Source organism: Chiloscyllium plagiosum, chromosome 2, assembly GCF_004010195.1.
Source record: "Chiloscyllium plagiosum isolate BGI_BamShark_2017 chromosome 2, ASM401019v2, whole genome shotgun sequence".
NCBI classification, from domain to species: Eukaryota; Metazoa; Chordata; class Chondrichthyes; order Orectolobiformes; family Hemiscylliidae; genus Chiloscyllium; species Chiloscyllium plagiosum.
The window spans coordinates 2,556,862-2,573,414 of NC_057711.1; the positions used below are offsets into that span (position 1 = coordinate 2,556,862).

General features: G+C 41.5%; 1 protein-coding gene across 1 annotated transcript in view; it reads left to right on the plus strand.

Annotated features, from left to right (window-relative positions):
* The window catches only part of paip1 (poly(A) binding protein interacting protein 1), a 70,023-nt gene extending 57,976 nt beyond the window's left edge, over positions 1-12,047 (plus strand). Inside the window, exons 10-11 of the mRNA XM_043703143.1 lie at positions 2,241-2,316; positions 10,215-12,047. Of these exons, the coding sequence (XP_043559078.1) occupies positions 2,241-2,316; positions 10,215-10,305 (167 nt within the window). The 3' untranslated portion in view covers positions 10,306-12,047. The remainder of the gene's footprint in view (positions 1-2,240; positions 2,317-10,214) is intronic.
* The last annotated feature ends 4,506 nt before the right edge of the window (positions 12,048-16,553 follow it).

Genomic DNA, 16,553 nt, shown 5'->3' on the forward strand with positions numbered 1-16,553 from the left:
AGCAATTCAGGCAGAACGTCGATTTCGAAGCTCCTCGGATGCTGCCTGAATTGCTGTGCTCTTCCAGCACCACTGATCCAGAATCTGGTTTCCAGCATCTGCAGTCATTGTTTTTACCTCAAGGCGGTTAATGTCCCGGCGGAAGTTGGAAATGAAGAGGTCGAGGGCAAGTAATAGGCCAGCGCAGGGTGTCCAGGTGGATGCAGTGTGTTGGAGGTGGGCGGGAGTCCTGATTGTGAAAGTAAGCTCGGAGGCAGAGGCGTGTCAAACCACAGTAAAGTGATTCAGTAGAGACAGAGCAAGGAGGTAAGCTCAAATCCACCACAGCCAGAGTGGAAATGAAACCTTGTGCTATTGGTATGAACCAGATTCATATGCTAACCACCTAGCCAACTGAGATGTTACACCCCCCACCTCTCTCTATCTCGTCTTACCTGCATACAAAGTACTTGAAGTGGTTCGCAAAGTGTACTGACTTGATGGATGCAGTAGCGACTGCTGTGTTTGGATGAGTCAATGGTGAAGTTCTGACCTTCAATCCACCTCTTTCAAACTGTTCTTTATGTTGCATTGATTCCTGCCCATTTCAGGAAATATGCTCACAGCAAGCTGCAGTGTGGGAAGGATAATTGCTTTGGTTAAGAATATAGCTTGTTTTATTCTTGATCTTGTGCTGAAGACCAATCCATCTGTGGCAGTTTGGCATGATTGTTGAGCCAAAAAAGAGAGGCATGAATTATCAAGGGTTCTTGATCCTCCTGTTCAGTGGTTGTAGGACAAGTGCATTTCAGTGCACATTAGCTAAGGGACTCAGCTGTTGTGCTCAGCTCACTTAGGTGGGGTATGAAAGAGCTGTCAATCCCTGAGAGTGGACACGATTGTGAGCCATTCTCCTGTAGAGGAAGGTAAGGACAGAGTGAGAGAAATGCTCTCAAATATGTCAAGTTCTTTTTACTGTACTTAACTGTTATTTATTCTTTGAATGTGGAAGTCGCTGACTTCAGCACTTATTATCTATAGATAATTTCCCTCAATGTGATGGTGAGCTGTTGTCTGCATGAATTGCTAGGTTACTTCAACTGACTGCATTGCTATGGTTTGGAATCACTTATGAACTAAATTAAGTAAGGACGTTTTTCTTTTATTAAAATATCAATGAACAAGATGGGTTTTTACAGAAATCTGTTTTTTTTTTAATGTTGCCAATATATTTAGTTATTGAATTTAAATTTCCTCAATTGTTGGATCATTGGTCTTGGCCACTGGATTACTAATCCTGTAGTAATCACCACTGTTCTGCTGTACTCCTTGCCCCACTGAAGTGTCTTCTCTCTAAATGTAAAAGCCATGTAGGGGTGTACCTGAGAGATGGAAGTTGACAGTGGTAGTCTGTAAAATTGTGTTGTTTTATGACACTCCTGATGTGAGCCAAAATTATTGCAGTTGTTCAGTGTAAACCTGTTGCTGTGAACGCATTGACAGACAAAAATAGAATGATCACTGCTTGCAAGTATTCAGAGCTGCTTCATTCCTTCTACTTTGGATTCTCATTTGACTTTCATTTCTCCACTTCGCCTGCATTATGTCTTTAAGAGAAAAGCTCCAAAGAACCAAAACAGTTAAACCACTCTTGAACTTGCTCCTTGAGGCTGCTTTCATGGTCTTTGAAGGACTCAATAAACTCTTGAACTTAGCAGGGAAACTGGCCAGTGCTTTGTGATTCTAACATTGAATTATGATTTGTGAACCGTTAACAGTTTCAAGTATTATATTTGATCAGTTAATTTAGTGATGAAAAGCTTGGGTGCTTTGTAAAATATACAACTGTTTAAAAGTTGCCACTGTTGTACTTATGTAATGGAGTAAATTCTGGGACCTTTTAAAAAACCAAGTTCCATCGAGTTCACCTTCTGTCAGCCGAGTACAATGGTAATTGACTGACAGCAATCAGTATGTATCAATGAAAAAAACAATCAACTTTGGATAATTTTTGAGTATGTTCATCTGCCTGCACGGTACACTTAAGTAAATTTTCTCTCTCATTACTCACACTGTTTCTTAATGCTTATACTTTCACACTTATCAAATATCCAACCTGTTAAAATATTTTCATTGTATTTGTCCTTATTGAAAAACTGTTGAGCACAAAGAGTCCACACAGTTCTGAGTCACCCATATGAGTGTGTGCAACTTGCTCCCTTGAATCAGGTTTCCAATTATGTTTTCTGTCTGTATTTCAGATTACCTGGAAAAATATCAGGAGATGATTGATCGAGAAGAGCTGTTTCAAGGTTACTCTGATGAAGATGGAGAAGCGTAAGTTTGATTTTTTTTTTTGTTTCTCAGTCACCTCACTATTCTCTTTGCTATTCTGAGCTTTCAGCTGAGATTGATAGATTTTTCTGAGGTAAAGATATAAATGAATATGGTCTAAAAGTGGGAATATTGAGTTGAGAATCTGGATCAAATGAGTGTAAAACTGTCTTGAGGGCTTTAATATGTTTGAAAATACTTGTCACGTTGCTTCACCAGTGCGGTAGCCCAGCACATCAGTGTAAAAGATGAAACTAAATATATCTACCCATCTTCATCAGAAGTGCAGAGTGAATTATTCCCCGAATCACGGATTCCAATCTTCAGCAAATTTAATTCACTCTAGCTGATATCAAATAGCTGAAGGTACTGGATGCTGCCAAAGCTCTGGGCCCTGGCAACATTCCAGCAACAGTACTGAAAGCTTGTGCTCCAGCCCTACGACAGCTACTACATTGGTATTGATCTGAGAGTGTGGAAAATTGGCTGTTTACAAAAGGCAACAAAAATGCAATCTGGCAAATTACAACCTCATCAGCCCATTCTCGATCATCAGTCAGATGATGGAATATTCTGTTGACATGGCTATCAAGCAGCATTTACCCAGCAATAACTGCTCACTGATACCCACGCAGACACTGGGAGAATGAACAAACTCCACACAGACAGTCGCCCCACGTGACCTGTCTTCTAGTCTCGTTGCTTGTCTCCTTTGGACTCCTCTTCAGTGTTCCTTTGCTGTCCTGCATGATCTTTTCAAACTCTTGCAACAGGCTGTTAATCCTGTGCAGATTTTGATTTAACTAATATTTCAAAACAGTTGAATCTACTATGCTTGGAACTGTCTGTGCATTTGAATGTAACAGTATATACCTAGTGCTAGTTCCTGCAGCACAAATTAAAACAATGATAAAGGAATGTATCACAGTAGTGTCCTTGGCCCAAAGAGCTTCAGTTGCTTTAGCAGTGACTTTCCCTCTATCATAAGTTTGGATGGCAGATGAGTTTCAGTGCAAAGAATTTCTCTGGCAGAAAGCAGAGAGTGGGGATAGAAGCAGGATGGCAGCAGGTGACAAATGGTGTTCTGCAAGGCTCAGTGTAAGGATCACAATGTTTCAATTTATACATGAACAATACAGATGCAGGAACTGAGGGCATTCTGGCTAAGTTTGCAGATGATACAAAGATAGGTAGAGGAACAGGTAGCATTGAGGAGGCCTAGAGGCTGCAGAAGGATTTGGACAGGTTAGGAAAGTGGGCAAAAAAGTGCCAGATGAGTACAATATGGCAAAGTGTGAGGTGGTTACAATAGAGGCATGGACCATCTTCTAAATGGGTACAAAATTCAGAAGTCTGAAGCGCAAAGAGACTTGGGCATTCTAGTCCAGGATTCTCTCAAGGCAAACTTGCAGGTTGAGTCAGTAGTTAGGAAGGCAAATGCAATTAAGGCATTTATTTTGAGAGGATTTGAATATTAAAGCAGGGATATACTTATGAGCTCTATAAGTCTCTGGTCATTCCACATTTGGACTGCTCTGCACAGTTTTGGGCCACATATCTGAAGTAGGATGTACTGGCCCTGGAGCATGTTCAGAGGAGGTTGACGAGAATGGTCCCACAACTGAAAAGCTTAACATATGAGGAAGAGTTTAGGACTCTGGGTTTATACTCGATGGTGTTTCGAAGGATGGGGGGATCTGATTGAAACATACAGAGTACTGAGTGGCCTGGACAGAGTGGGTGTTGGGAGGATGTTCCATTGGTAGGAGAGACTAGGACCCGAGGGCACAGTCTTAGAGGAAAGAGAAGACCTTTAACAATGGAAATGATAAACTTCTTTAGCCAGAGAGTGATGAATCTATAAAATTTATTGCCACAGAAGGCTGTGGAGGCCAGGCCATTGAATATATTTAAGACACGTTCTTGATTATCAAGGGTTATGGGGAGAATGAGGTTGAGAAATTTATCAGCCATGATTGAATGGCGGAGCAGACTTGATTGGCTGAATGGCTTAATTTCTGCTCCTATGTCTTATGATCTTATAGCTAAATGTAAAGTAATGGTAGTAGAAACATTTGAGAGTCAGACAGTAGAGGTGAAGAAGGACCTTAGGCATCATGTACACGAATGTCTTAGTGGCCAGGAAAGTGGAAACAGTTGTTTGGAATTCTTGGTTTATAAATAGAGGCATAGCATATGTCAAACAAGGAAGTGTACTACACCTCTACTAATCATTGGTCCGACCACATTCGGAGCATTGCGTTCAGTTCTGGGCACCTTGTTGAAGGAACGATGTTACAGTTCTGGAAATAATGCTAAACCCTCATTCTAGTAAATTAAATTTACCAGAATGAGGTGTTTTAGGTACAAAGAAAGATTAGAGAAATTGAGCTGCTTATTCTTGGAGTAGAGAAGATTAAGAGTTGACCTTATTGAGGTGTTCAAAATTATGAACACTTTTGACAGGGTAAAGTAGATATTCTATTTCCACTAGTTGATATGTTAATAACTAGGGGCTGCTATTTCAAGTTTGTCAGCAAGAGAGCTCGGAGTGTGATGAGAACCTTTTTACTCAGTTGTTAGGGTTTGGAATGTATTGCATGGAGAATGTTGGAAGCAGATTCTGTTGAAGGTTTCAACAGAAAGCTGGTATTTATTTCAAAGTGATCAATTTAGAGGACCCAAGAGATGGGACTGGAGAATGGGACTAGCTGGGTAGGACTTTTGGGAGCTGTTATGGACACGATGGTTTGAATGGCCTTCTGTTGGACTGTCAAGTTCTGTTATTTTGTTTTTGCTGATGATTGAGTAATACTGAAGCAGTATTGAAGCAGTCCATGTCAGTATGCAGCAACACCTCAATGTACCCAGTCTTGAACTGGTAAGCTAGAGATTTACCAGGATGTTGTCTGGGCTAGGGAGTTTATGAAGAGAGATTGGACAGACTGGTTGTTTTCCTTGGAGCAGATCAGACAGAGAGGATCAAAATTCAGATGTATGAAATTGAGAGGGGAATTGATCGGGTGGACAGGAAGAAAACTTCTCCTTGACAGATGGATCAATGGCTAGGGAGTATAGATTTAAGATGAGGGGGCAACAGATGGGAAAAATATTTTTCACCCAGGGGATAGTGGGAATCTGGAACACTATCCATAAGAGTGGGAGAGGCAGACACCCGATCACATTTAAGTAATAGGGTGTACACTTGTTATGCCAAGGCATACAAGACTGAGCCGAGTGTTGGAAAACGTGATTTGAATAGTTCGAGGTGGTTGTTTTTGACCAGAGAAGACTCTGAGCCGAAACTCCTTTCAGTGCGCTGTGGGCCTCTATGACTCAGTGATAAGTGACATTCTGATCTTACGAATCATCTCAATAAAAGAAATTCCCCTTGACATTGTGGTGTTACTATTACTGAATTCCCCCACTGCCCACATTTTTGATGTTACCTTTGACTAGAAATTGAACTGACCTGCCAAATAAGACTGCAAGTATAGGTCAGGATTGGGATGGAATACTGCCTACTTGAATGAATGAGTGCAGTGCCAGCAACACTCCGGAAGCTCAGCACCATCCAGGACAAAATAGCTCATGTAGTTGATACTCTATCCATCACCTTCAACATTGACGTGCTCTACTAGTAACACAAGTACCATCTCTGAGATATACTGCAACAATTAACCCAGATACCATCCAAATCCACAACCACAATGTTTAAAAGGTCAAAGGCAGCAGATACATGGGGTCACCACCTCTCATGTTCCTCACCAAGCCACTCACCATCCTGACTTGGAAATATATTCCTTTCGTGTTGCTGGGTGAGAATTCTGGAATTCCCTTCCTCAGGGCATTGTGGGTCTACCTACAGTACATGGACTGCAATGGTTTGAGAAGGCAGCTCCCCACCAACTTCTGAAGGCAAATTAGGGATGGGCAACAAATGCTAAATCAATCAATGATGCCTACATTCCTGTGGGAGCTGAAAATGTGTTGCTGGGAAAGCGCAGCAGGTCAGGCAGCATCCAAGGAACAGGAGAATCGACGTTTTGGGCACAAGCCCTTCTTCATTCCTGAAGAAGGGCTTGTGCCCGAAACGTCGATTCTCCTGTTCCTTGGATGCTGCCTGACCTGCTGCGCTTTCCCAGCAACACATTTTCAGCTCTGATCTCCAGCATCTGCAGCCCTCACTTTCTCCTCGTACATTCCTGTGGGAGTTCAATTCAGAATTTGGAATAAACTATGATTACCTGACTTTCAAATTCTTTCATTTCGAGGGAGTTCAAGTTGCAAGGTTGACAGGTTGCTCTTGACTTGCTGATATGAATAGATCAGGTGATGTATCTAATTTAATTTTATAATAGTTCATGTTGTGGATGGAGGAATCAGAATTCCTACAGTGTAGATCGAGGCCATTTGGCACCAATTCTCTGAAGAGCATCCCACCCAGTCTTCACCCCCCTACTTTCTCTCAGTTACCCTGCATTTTCCATGATCCACCAAGCCTGTGCATCCATGGACACTATGGGACAATTTAGAATCGCCAATTTACCTAACCTGCATGTCTTGGGCTCAGCTTGATATGAAAGAGAGATAGGAGAAAGTGAGGACTGCAGATGCTGGAGATCAAAGCTTAAAGATGTGTTGCTGGAAAAGTGCAGCAGGTCAGGCAGCATCCAAGGAGAAGGAGAATCGACGTTTCAGGCATAAGCCCTTCTTCAGGTCCTGAAGAAGGGCTTGTGCCCGAAACGTCGATTCTCCTTCTCCTTGGATGCTGCCTGACCTGCTGCGCTTTTCCAGCAACACATTTTTAAGCTATGAAAGAGAGATACCAAGTATTTTATTTTACAAATGATGATCAGTAGCTTAGGGAAAATGGGCAAAAGCTAAGGGAACTGGTATCTGGAAGAATGGGTAGGTTATGTAATAGGATGTGGGGATCAGTTTACCAGAAAACCAAAATGAAATGGATCAAAATGCCATTTCATCCAAACTTCTGTTATGTGTATTAACTTGTGCCAGCGCCGTGGATCATCCTATGAATTCCCAACTGAATTTTGGAGACAGGGTTATGAGTAGCATGGAGGGTCAGGGTTCAAGCCTTTGGGGAATTTGGGAAATAATAATATACTTGAAGAAACAAATTAGTGTTTGCTGAATAGCTGTGGAAAATGGTATTGAAGTCGACAGCTCGAACACTGACAGGGTAGATGTAAGCCATTTATGCTGAATGCTAGGGATAGAGCATGCAACAAACACTTAAGTTTTTATTACAACCATAGGTTCATCCTGTACAGAAACTTTTCTATTCCTAGAATCATAGAATCCCTATAGTGTGGAAGCAAGCCTGGAGCAGGGTGGAGAAAATGAACGAGGCAAGAAATTATCATAAGCCCAGAAGGTGGTCATTTTGCCTATGATGTCAATGTGAGCATTTTCTGAAAGCAATCCCATTACTAGCATTGTGATAATGCCAGTGGAGATTGGAGTTCAAATTCTGTCATGGCACACGATGAAATTTGAATCCAGTATAAACCTGGAATTTAAAATTAGCCCATGAAAATCGTGTAATCACTGTCAAATGTCATAAAAAGCCACCTGACTTATTCATACCTTTCGAGAAGGAAATTTGCCTCCTTGCTTGGCCTTGTTACATATAACTACTGTGGTTAAGTCTTAATTGCCCTCTGGGGCAGGCAATAAATGCTGGCCTAGCCAGCAACCCCCACATGTGAATGAAAAAAAAGTTCCACTTTGCTAGCCTCTCCCCAAAGCCCAAAATTTCTGCTTCAAGTATCCATTTAATCCTCTTTTGAAACTTACTGTTGAAACTGCTTCTCGCACTCTGAGGCAGTAAATGTCAGATCACAACTTGTGTTTTTAAAAAACTAATCTTGCTTATTGATCTTTGTCTACTAACTTCAATTTGTGTTCTTTGGTCAAGGACCCTCCAGCTAATGCAAACAGTTTCTCCTTTTATATTCTTGTGAAACCCTTCATGCTGTTTTGAAACCGAAACAACAGCCAATACTGGTAATCGGAAAGCAAAACAAAAAATGCTGGAAAAGCTCAGCAGTATCTGTGGAGAGAAATCAGAGTTAATGTTTTGGGTCCAGGAACCTTTTCTCAGAAAGGATGGTAACTTGGAAAAAGTGAGCTTTTATGCACAAGACAGGGCGCAGGGGCTCAGGAGTAAACTGTTGCTGGATGTAGAACCCAAAGAGAGAGAATAGTTAGATAGACAAAGGAGTGAATAAACATCAGCTGAGGAGAATGATTAGCTCTAATAGCGACAATTAGTGGCTAACAATGGGTTGTTTCTAACAGCAGACCATGTGATAAAAAAGTCTAGAGTATGTGGGTTGGGGTAAGGACATGGGAGAAGGTGCACCAAGCCTAAAAGTGATATTGAGATCAGAAGCTGTAGAGTTCCCAAGTGGAAAATGAGGTTCTGTGCTTCCAGCTTATGCTGAGCTTCACTGGAGCACTGCAGCAAGCCAGAGACAGATGTTGGCCAAGGAACAGAATAGTGTGTTGAAGTAGCAGGCAACTGAGACCTCAGGGTGTTTTTCGCAGACAGGATATTGGTGTTCTGCGAAACGGTCACCCAGTCTACGCTTCGGTTCCACAGATTTTGCCAGACCTGCTGAGCTTTCTGACAGTTTAACACCTCTGCTATTAAAGAAAGCAATCCTATTTTACGTGGACCATCCACGCAACTGAAGTTCTTCATTTTTGCTATCATTCTTAATAAAGTGCAGTGCTCAGAATTAGAAAGCACTCAGCAAATGCCCAACCGGAGAGCCAGATTAGTGTTTCAGCAGAACCAAAATTTTTTAAAAAGCAAGGCCAAAAGTGAGGAGTAACATTCATTAAGAAGTTGTTACCTTATTTAATAACACAAATGTTTGAGGCAAAAACATAGAATGAGAGAATCACAGGTTGTCATTCGAACAGAGGAAAGCATTAAATGGTGTGTGGATTGATAGTGTGGTATCTGCATTGATGGATGAAAGATGAATCCCGATTCCTGGAAACTACCCTGGATCTGGGAAAAGTGGGACATCCATTCAAAGCAGTCTTTTATCTAAAAATGGAAAAATAGAGGCAGTGAACAAGTAAACGAAAGTAAAAAAGACATTGAAAGAGAGCATGTGTTTCAAGGCTGTGGGCTAGTCATCTAAATATGTAATCTGGCTTTGAATCAACAACAGCAATAGGCCACACTTGACTCATTTAACACCACAAAATGTCCTGTGCTGCCTCAAAATTATTAAATGAGATACAGCACCATGCCAGAGGAGGAGATGTTGTCTTAAAACTCTTCATGAAAGAGTTTTAAGACAAAGAGAGATCAAGAGATTTTGGACGGATAATCCACAGGTTCAGGACAAAGTAACTGATGGCACAGTTACCAATGCTGAAACAAATAAAATTTGAAATTCTCATTAGGCCAGAATTAGAGGAGTATGATTTTCTTGGAAGCATTGTGTGGCTGAAAGAGGTTACAGGAGTGAGGGAATAAGGAACAAGTCCAGCTGACACATGGCCATTTGCTGACTGCAGACATCCTTTGTGAAATGAGATTAATTGGTTACAGCAAATTGCATATTATTCTCTGCAACCAGCAATCTGAGTCAAGCCAGAGTTATTTGTTCATGAAGTCTAGGTGATCCTGGTAAAACCATCATTTAATACCAATCTTTTAATTGTCCTCAAATGTGATGATGAGTCACCTTACAGTCCATCTGGTATAGATACATCTACGTGCTGTATGGGTGTTCGTAGGATTGCTTCCAGTGACAGTAAAGTGCTGGTGATGAAATGGTTTGTGACTTGGATGAGACCTGTAGGTTATGGTGCATTTTGTGTATCAATGTAATATCCTGTGATTCTTCCTTTAGATATCTGGATGACTCTGAAAATGAGATGGATCCAGAAATGGAAGAAGCATTTGAAAAGTTCTGTGCTGAAACAGAAAACAAGAGGAAATAGTGCAAAGAGGCGACAAACGATTCATTAGAAATGAAAAAAGACAAAAAAAATTTGCGTTTTGAGTGTTTATTTGAAAAAAAAGAACAAAAAAAACTTTTGAATTTCAAAAGATGTGCAGGTAATTTAAAGACAAACTGAAGAAGCATTTTCATTTTTCTTGTGCCATTGAAAGCATTGCAGGAAAAATTCTGTTGGAGTCCACCTAAAACTGTTGGTGAATGCATCACAAAAATGCCCAAGCAGAATCTACCGATTGATACATGCTGTACTTTTAATGAGACTCTTTTGTAATATAGTTTGTTATAGTTTTATTTTTATGTAAAAGTTGCAAGTTTAAAACTAAAATAAAACGATTCTTTGTAATGGGCTGCATTGCTTCGTGAAGCACACTAAAGATTTTTACTTGCCTAACCAGTATGTAATTTAAGGAGGAAAGGGGCTTCTTAACTGGCAGAGGGAGAGGTTCGTATCCCACACAAGCTGATTAGGATGGAGAGATGTATGTACATACACAAACCGGTAGTTTGAGGCAAAGAGGAGAACTGAGAATTACAGCACGAGTGCGATGACATGGTAGGGAGGGAGGTGTATGTGTACACGCATATGGTAATTGATTACGGATGTGTATTCAGATTGGCAATTTGCCAACATTGTGCACTTTAATGACCCATGCAAATTTTTAAACAAAATTGGGAACTTATAGGTAAATGTTAAAGAAACTTGATGTACTTTGATAAGATATTTGTATAATTTAATGTTTTAGCTTCTCTTTTTTCTGAAAAATGTCCATTCCAAAACGTACACATTAGTTACCACAGCCTTACACTGCCATCCATCTGATGTCTCCATGATTGTTGCTCTCTATTACAAGGTGAGAGCTGTTGACCATTTGAAAAAGGCAGGTATACAAAAACCATCAACCTTTATCCTAACAATTCACCTCACTTTACTCAACTACGATTGTAGTGCTGTCAATTTTCATCAGTGTGTTTTGAGAAAAGGGTTGTTAGGGAGTAATGTATAAGTATTAGAGTGACAGATGCTTCAGATGCAGGGATGGTTCCTTGCCATTTGGGACTTGTAATTAAACTCAAATCCAGTTTGGCCTCACAGGAATTTTAAGCGTCACTTGTGTCTCTTTCTCTGTTTCTCAGGAATTTATTCATACAGTATCTGGCTTGTCTGTGTACTTCCTGTTTTTTATTTGGAACAATGTTAATTGTAAATAAAGAATATTTTAATTTCTTTCCAATTGGCTCCTTCAGAGCAACAAACAGCAAAAGTCCTTCACCCAGCAGTTAAAAGCCAGTGATACTGAATTGCTCTACTGACTTGCACACCTCATTGAAACTATCCACAATTGCGGTCTGAATGTATCCCCACCCCCTCAGTGAGGAGTATATCTACCTTCTGGACAGCACCATCCACCAGTAACTGTGCCTGGGAGATCACTCGTATCACTACACCTGGAGGCTAGTCCAAAGCATAGTCCTTATTTGTAGTCTCAGTTATTGTTGCCTTTAGAAAATAGTGCCCAAACCATATCTACTCTCAGTAGGCACTACAAAAAGCCTCCAAGCAGCAGTCCCAGTATCTGAGCAGTGCCTTTGTTTTTCAGTCTTATTTACTTGAAATGTAGATGTTTACACTGTTCCTAAATTGTATATAACAATGCATGAGAGAACCTTGTGGGCTTTTTTCCTTCCCCTGTTGCTGGTAAATAAATTTTGATGTGTTTGTAATCCTCGGTTTGTATTTTCAATTCTGTGGTGAGCTATTTAAAATGTATGTATGCAATGGGTGAGTTGACACCTGTCTCTGAGCTGGGAGGATTGATTTCACATCCCACTTGAACTTTTTTGGTTACAAGGTGTGTTCATGCAGCCTAAAGCAGGCTGTACATTATCCTGCAAAATCCTGCTAACATTCCACGCCAGCCTACAAAGAAGAGGAATGTGGAGGTCCAAAAATCACATAAATAATGGTTCAAGTGGCTGCAAGGAGGTGTGGTTCAATGGATTTGAAATGTTGTATTTGAACATCTGTGATGTATATGACTGCATTGCACTGTGCTTCAAGGGGCCCTGCATGGGAAGGATAGGAATAATCAAGTCTGGAGAATACAGAAGCAAGGATGAGGAGTTCTGCTGCTGATGGGTGGGATGGGGAAGGTAACAATTATTATCCATACAAGGCCAACTCTGGTCATCGTCAACAATTTCAGCCTCTGCTAAACTTCTGATCCTGTGGTAGTTGTTGGAATTTTAGTTCAATTAACAAACCCACCCACTCCCACAGCTACCTGGATTATACCTCTTCCCACCCTACCTCCTGCAAAAATGCTATCCTGATTCCCAAATCCTCTGCCTCCGCCCTAACTGCTCCCAGCAGGACCAGTTCCACTGCAGAACACACCAGATGGCCGCCTCCTTTAAAGACTGCAATTTCCCATGCCATGTGGTTGAAGATGCCCTCCAACGCATCTTATCCACGTCCCACACCTCCGCCCTCAAACCCCACCCCTCCAACCGCAACAAGGATAGAACCTCCCCACCCTACCAAACTTTGCATAAACCGCATCATCCGCTGACATTTCCGTCACTCCTCTACTGTGCCCAAGAATTGCCACGTGAGCACATTACCAGAGGGCTGCCTGCGGTCTCCTCTACATTGGGGAGACTGGACGCCTCCTAGCAGAGCGCCACTTTAGGGAACATCTCCAGGACACCCACACCAATCAACCACACCGCCCTGTGGCCCAACGTTTCAACTCCCCCTCCCACTCTGCCGAGGACATGGAGGTCCTGGGCCTCCTTCACTGCCGCTCCCTCACCACCCGACGCCTGGAGGAAGAACGCCTCAACTTCTGTCTCTTAACACTTCACCCCAGGGCATCAATGTGGACTTCACCAGTTTTTGTTATTTCCCCTGCCCTCACCTTATCCCAGTTCCAACCTTCCAGCTCAGCCCCATCCTCATGACCTGTCCTATCTGCCAATTGTCCTTTCCACCTATCCGCTCCACCACCCTCTCTGACCTGTCACCTTCATTCCCACTTCCATCGACTTATTGTACTCTTGGCTACCTTCTCCCCGGTCCCACACCCCTCCAAATTATCTCTCCACCCGGGAGGCTCCCTGCCTTCATTCCTGATGAAGGGCTTTTGCTTGAAACATCGATTTTCCTGCTACTCGGATGCTGCCTGACCTGTACTTTTCCAGCACCACTCTCATCTTGACTGGTCTCCAGCATCTGCAGTCCTCATGTTTGCTAAATCTGGAATATAAAGCTAGTTTCATTAATGGTGACTGACAACTATTGTTTTTTTTGTTGTAAAAACACATGTTTCACTAATGTCCTTTAGGGAAGAAAATCTGTTCTCGCCCAGTCTGGCCTATGTAACTCCATGTCTACAGCTATGCAGTTAATTCAAATCGCTCGCTGAAATATCCTTCGTGAGATACTCTGTTCAAGCAAGGAATGTTAGGTTTGTGTACCAAATGATGGCCTTGCCAGTGACACCACATCCCATCAAAGAAAAAAAACGGATTTGCTCTCAAGTTTCTGTTTACTTTCTGCAGAATGAATTTAATTTGTACCTTTAGAGAGTTCTGTGGAGTACTGACGTTTGTTGCAAATAAGCATCAGTTTTACTGCTGACAGGTAGGGTCAGCCTTTCCCAATACTAGGTCTGATCAGTCAGTTCTAGTGAGCAGCACCAAATGTATCAGTCAACTCCAGTGTGCAGGTAAACATTGATATAAACATTATTCATTGCCACCAGTCGTTTCAATGCTGAATTGCTAATGAACCACCTGATGAAGGAGCGGCACTCAGAAAGCTAGTGTGCTTTCAATTAAACCTGTTGGACTATAATCTGGTGTGTGATTTTTAACTTTGTCTAATGAGAGAAGATTGAACAGGTTGGACCGAACCTGGTTTAAAAGAAGGAAATGTGTTGCAGATTTTGAGGAGCCTTAGGCGAGATGCTGAACAGATATTTCCTCTCATAGGGTTATCTAGAACGCTCTATAATTTCAAAATAAGCTATCACCCATTTGAGTGTGATGAGCAATTTCTCCTCTCAGGAGGGCCATCCGAGTAGCAGGAATTTGTTGACCCAGAGAGAGGTGGAGGTTCAGATGTTTGAATGTATTCAAACCAGAGCTAGACAGAAATTTGGTTGGTAAGGGAGAGTCATGCATGAAGGTGAATACTTTCCTAATCAGTCTGTTCAGATATGCTATTATATATCTCCGGAGTAGCTGGAAATTGAACCCAGGCTTCCCAGTTCAAAGGTAGGACACAACCACGGCACAAGATCCCTTTGGGCATTAAATTTAAGCATATAATCAGATCAGCCATAACCTTAGTGAACTTATCCTGTTGCCTCTAATTATGACCCTATAATTCAGCAGTCAATTTGTAAACAGGAGTTTTCCACAAATGGCAATTTGATACTGATGGGATGATTTGTTTCCATAATGCTTGTTTAATACAGGCCAGAGCACCAAAGACAATTTCTGTGCTGTCTGTCATTTTTCTAAACTTTAATGAGTCTGTTGGGCTGCACTCAATTTTCCTCCATACCTTGGATCAACCTAATGAATCTTCTCTGCCTCCCATACTAATATTTTTTCCCTTTGATAAGGGGTTCAAAAGAATTTATAGCATTTGAAGTGTGGTATAAACTAGTGTCTTGCATAGCTTTTTATTCCTATTTTTGTATTCCATTTTCTTTATAAAGGCTAATATTCTATTTGCAATTCCTAGAACCTATTTATATTAACTTATATGGCAGTGTATTTTTATTCATGTATGAAAACTTCCAAATCCCTCTGCGCAGTAGCATTTTGCATTCTTTCTCCATTTAATGGCCAAGGTCTCTTTCCAAGAGTGGGGGAGTCCAAAGCTCGAGAAAAGAGGTTTAAGAGAGGCAAGGACTTGAGGGGTAACTTTTTCATGCAGAGGGTGGTGCGTGTCCAGGATGAGCTGCCAGAGAAAGTGATGGAGACTAGTACAATTACAACATTTAAAAGGCATCTGGATGGGATATGAATAGGAAGGGTTTAGAGGGATATGGGCTAAATGTTGGCAAATCAGACTAGATTAATTTAAGATATCTAGTCGCATGGATGTGTTGGACCAAACAGTCTATTTCCGAACAATCCAACACATCCATGCCGATGAGATATCTTAAATTAATCTAGTCTGATTTGCCAACATTTGGCCCATATCCTTGAAACCCTTCGTATTCATATCCCTTTCAGATGCCTTTTAAATGTTGTAATTTGCAAGCCTCCACCACTTCCTTTGGTAATTTTTTCCATACATGCACCACTCTGTGTGAAATAGATTCCCCATAGGTCCCTTTTAAATCTTTCCCCTGTCAACTTAAACCTATGCCCTCTAGTTTTGGACTACCTATTCTGGGAAAAAGACCTTGACTATTCAGTCTAATGAAGCCCCTCATGATTTTATAAACTTCTCTGCCTCTGACGCTCCAGGAAAAATAACCCCAGCCCATTCAGCCTCTCCCTGTAGCTCAAATCTCCAACCTTGGCAACATCCTTGTAGATCTTTTTTGAACCCTTTCAAGTTTAACAACATCTTGCTTACTTATATTATAAATAGTTATGGTCCGAGTGATAGTAATTCCTGTGGTAAGCTACTAATTACGGTTCTGAGGAAAGGGCACTCCCTCTGATTTCTCTCCATCCACCTGCTGTGCTTTTCCAGTAATTTCCATTTTTACCACTAATTACAAGTTCTCATCCTGGAAATGCCCCCTTTCCCAACTCAATCTTCTATTAGTTAGCCAATTTAACAATTTTTGACAAATGGATGGTGGGCTGAGGGGCCCATTCCTGTGCTGTATTGTTCCAATTTGAATATGCAACCTTCCCTAGGGAGTTAGATGCACTCCCTTTGCACCCCTTAATGTTGCATTCTTTAATGTGCATTAATCTCTGGCTTTTGTACCAAAACTAAATTCTTCGTATTGCTCTTCATTTGTCACCCGTTCCATGGCATCATTCCCGTGAATCTTTCTGGACCCTCTCTTTATTTTTTTCTGTCAGCTCAGAGTAATTTGATAAATCTCCATTCTATCATCTAAATGATAGTGAGTTGGGGACAATTGTACTGTATATGGTGCAGTGTGCGTCTGAGGGGAACTGTGCACTAGGCCGCGAGCCATCACCTCGGCAACCCATCACCATGGCCACCGCGGCCGGCCAATAGCAGGC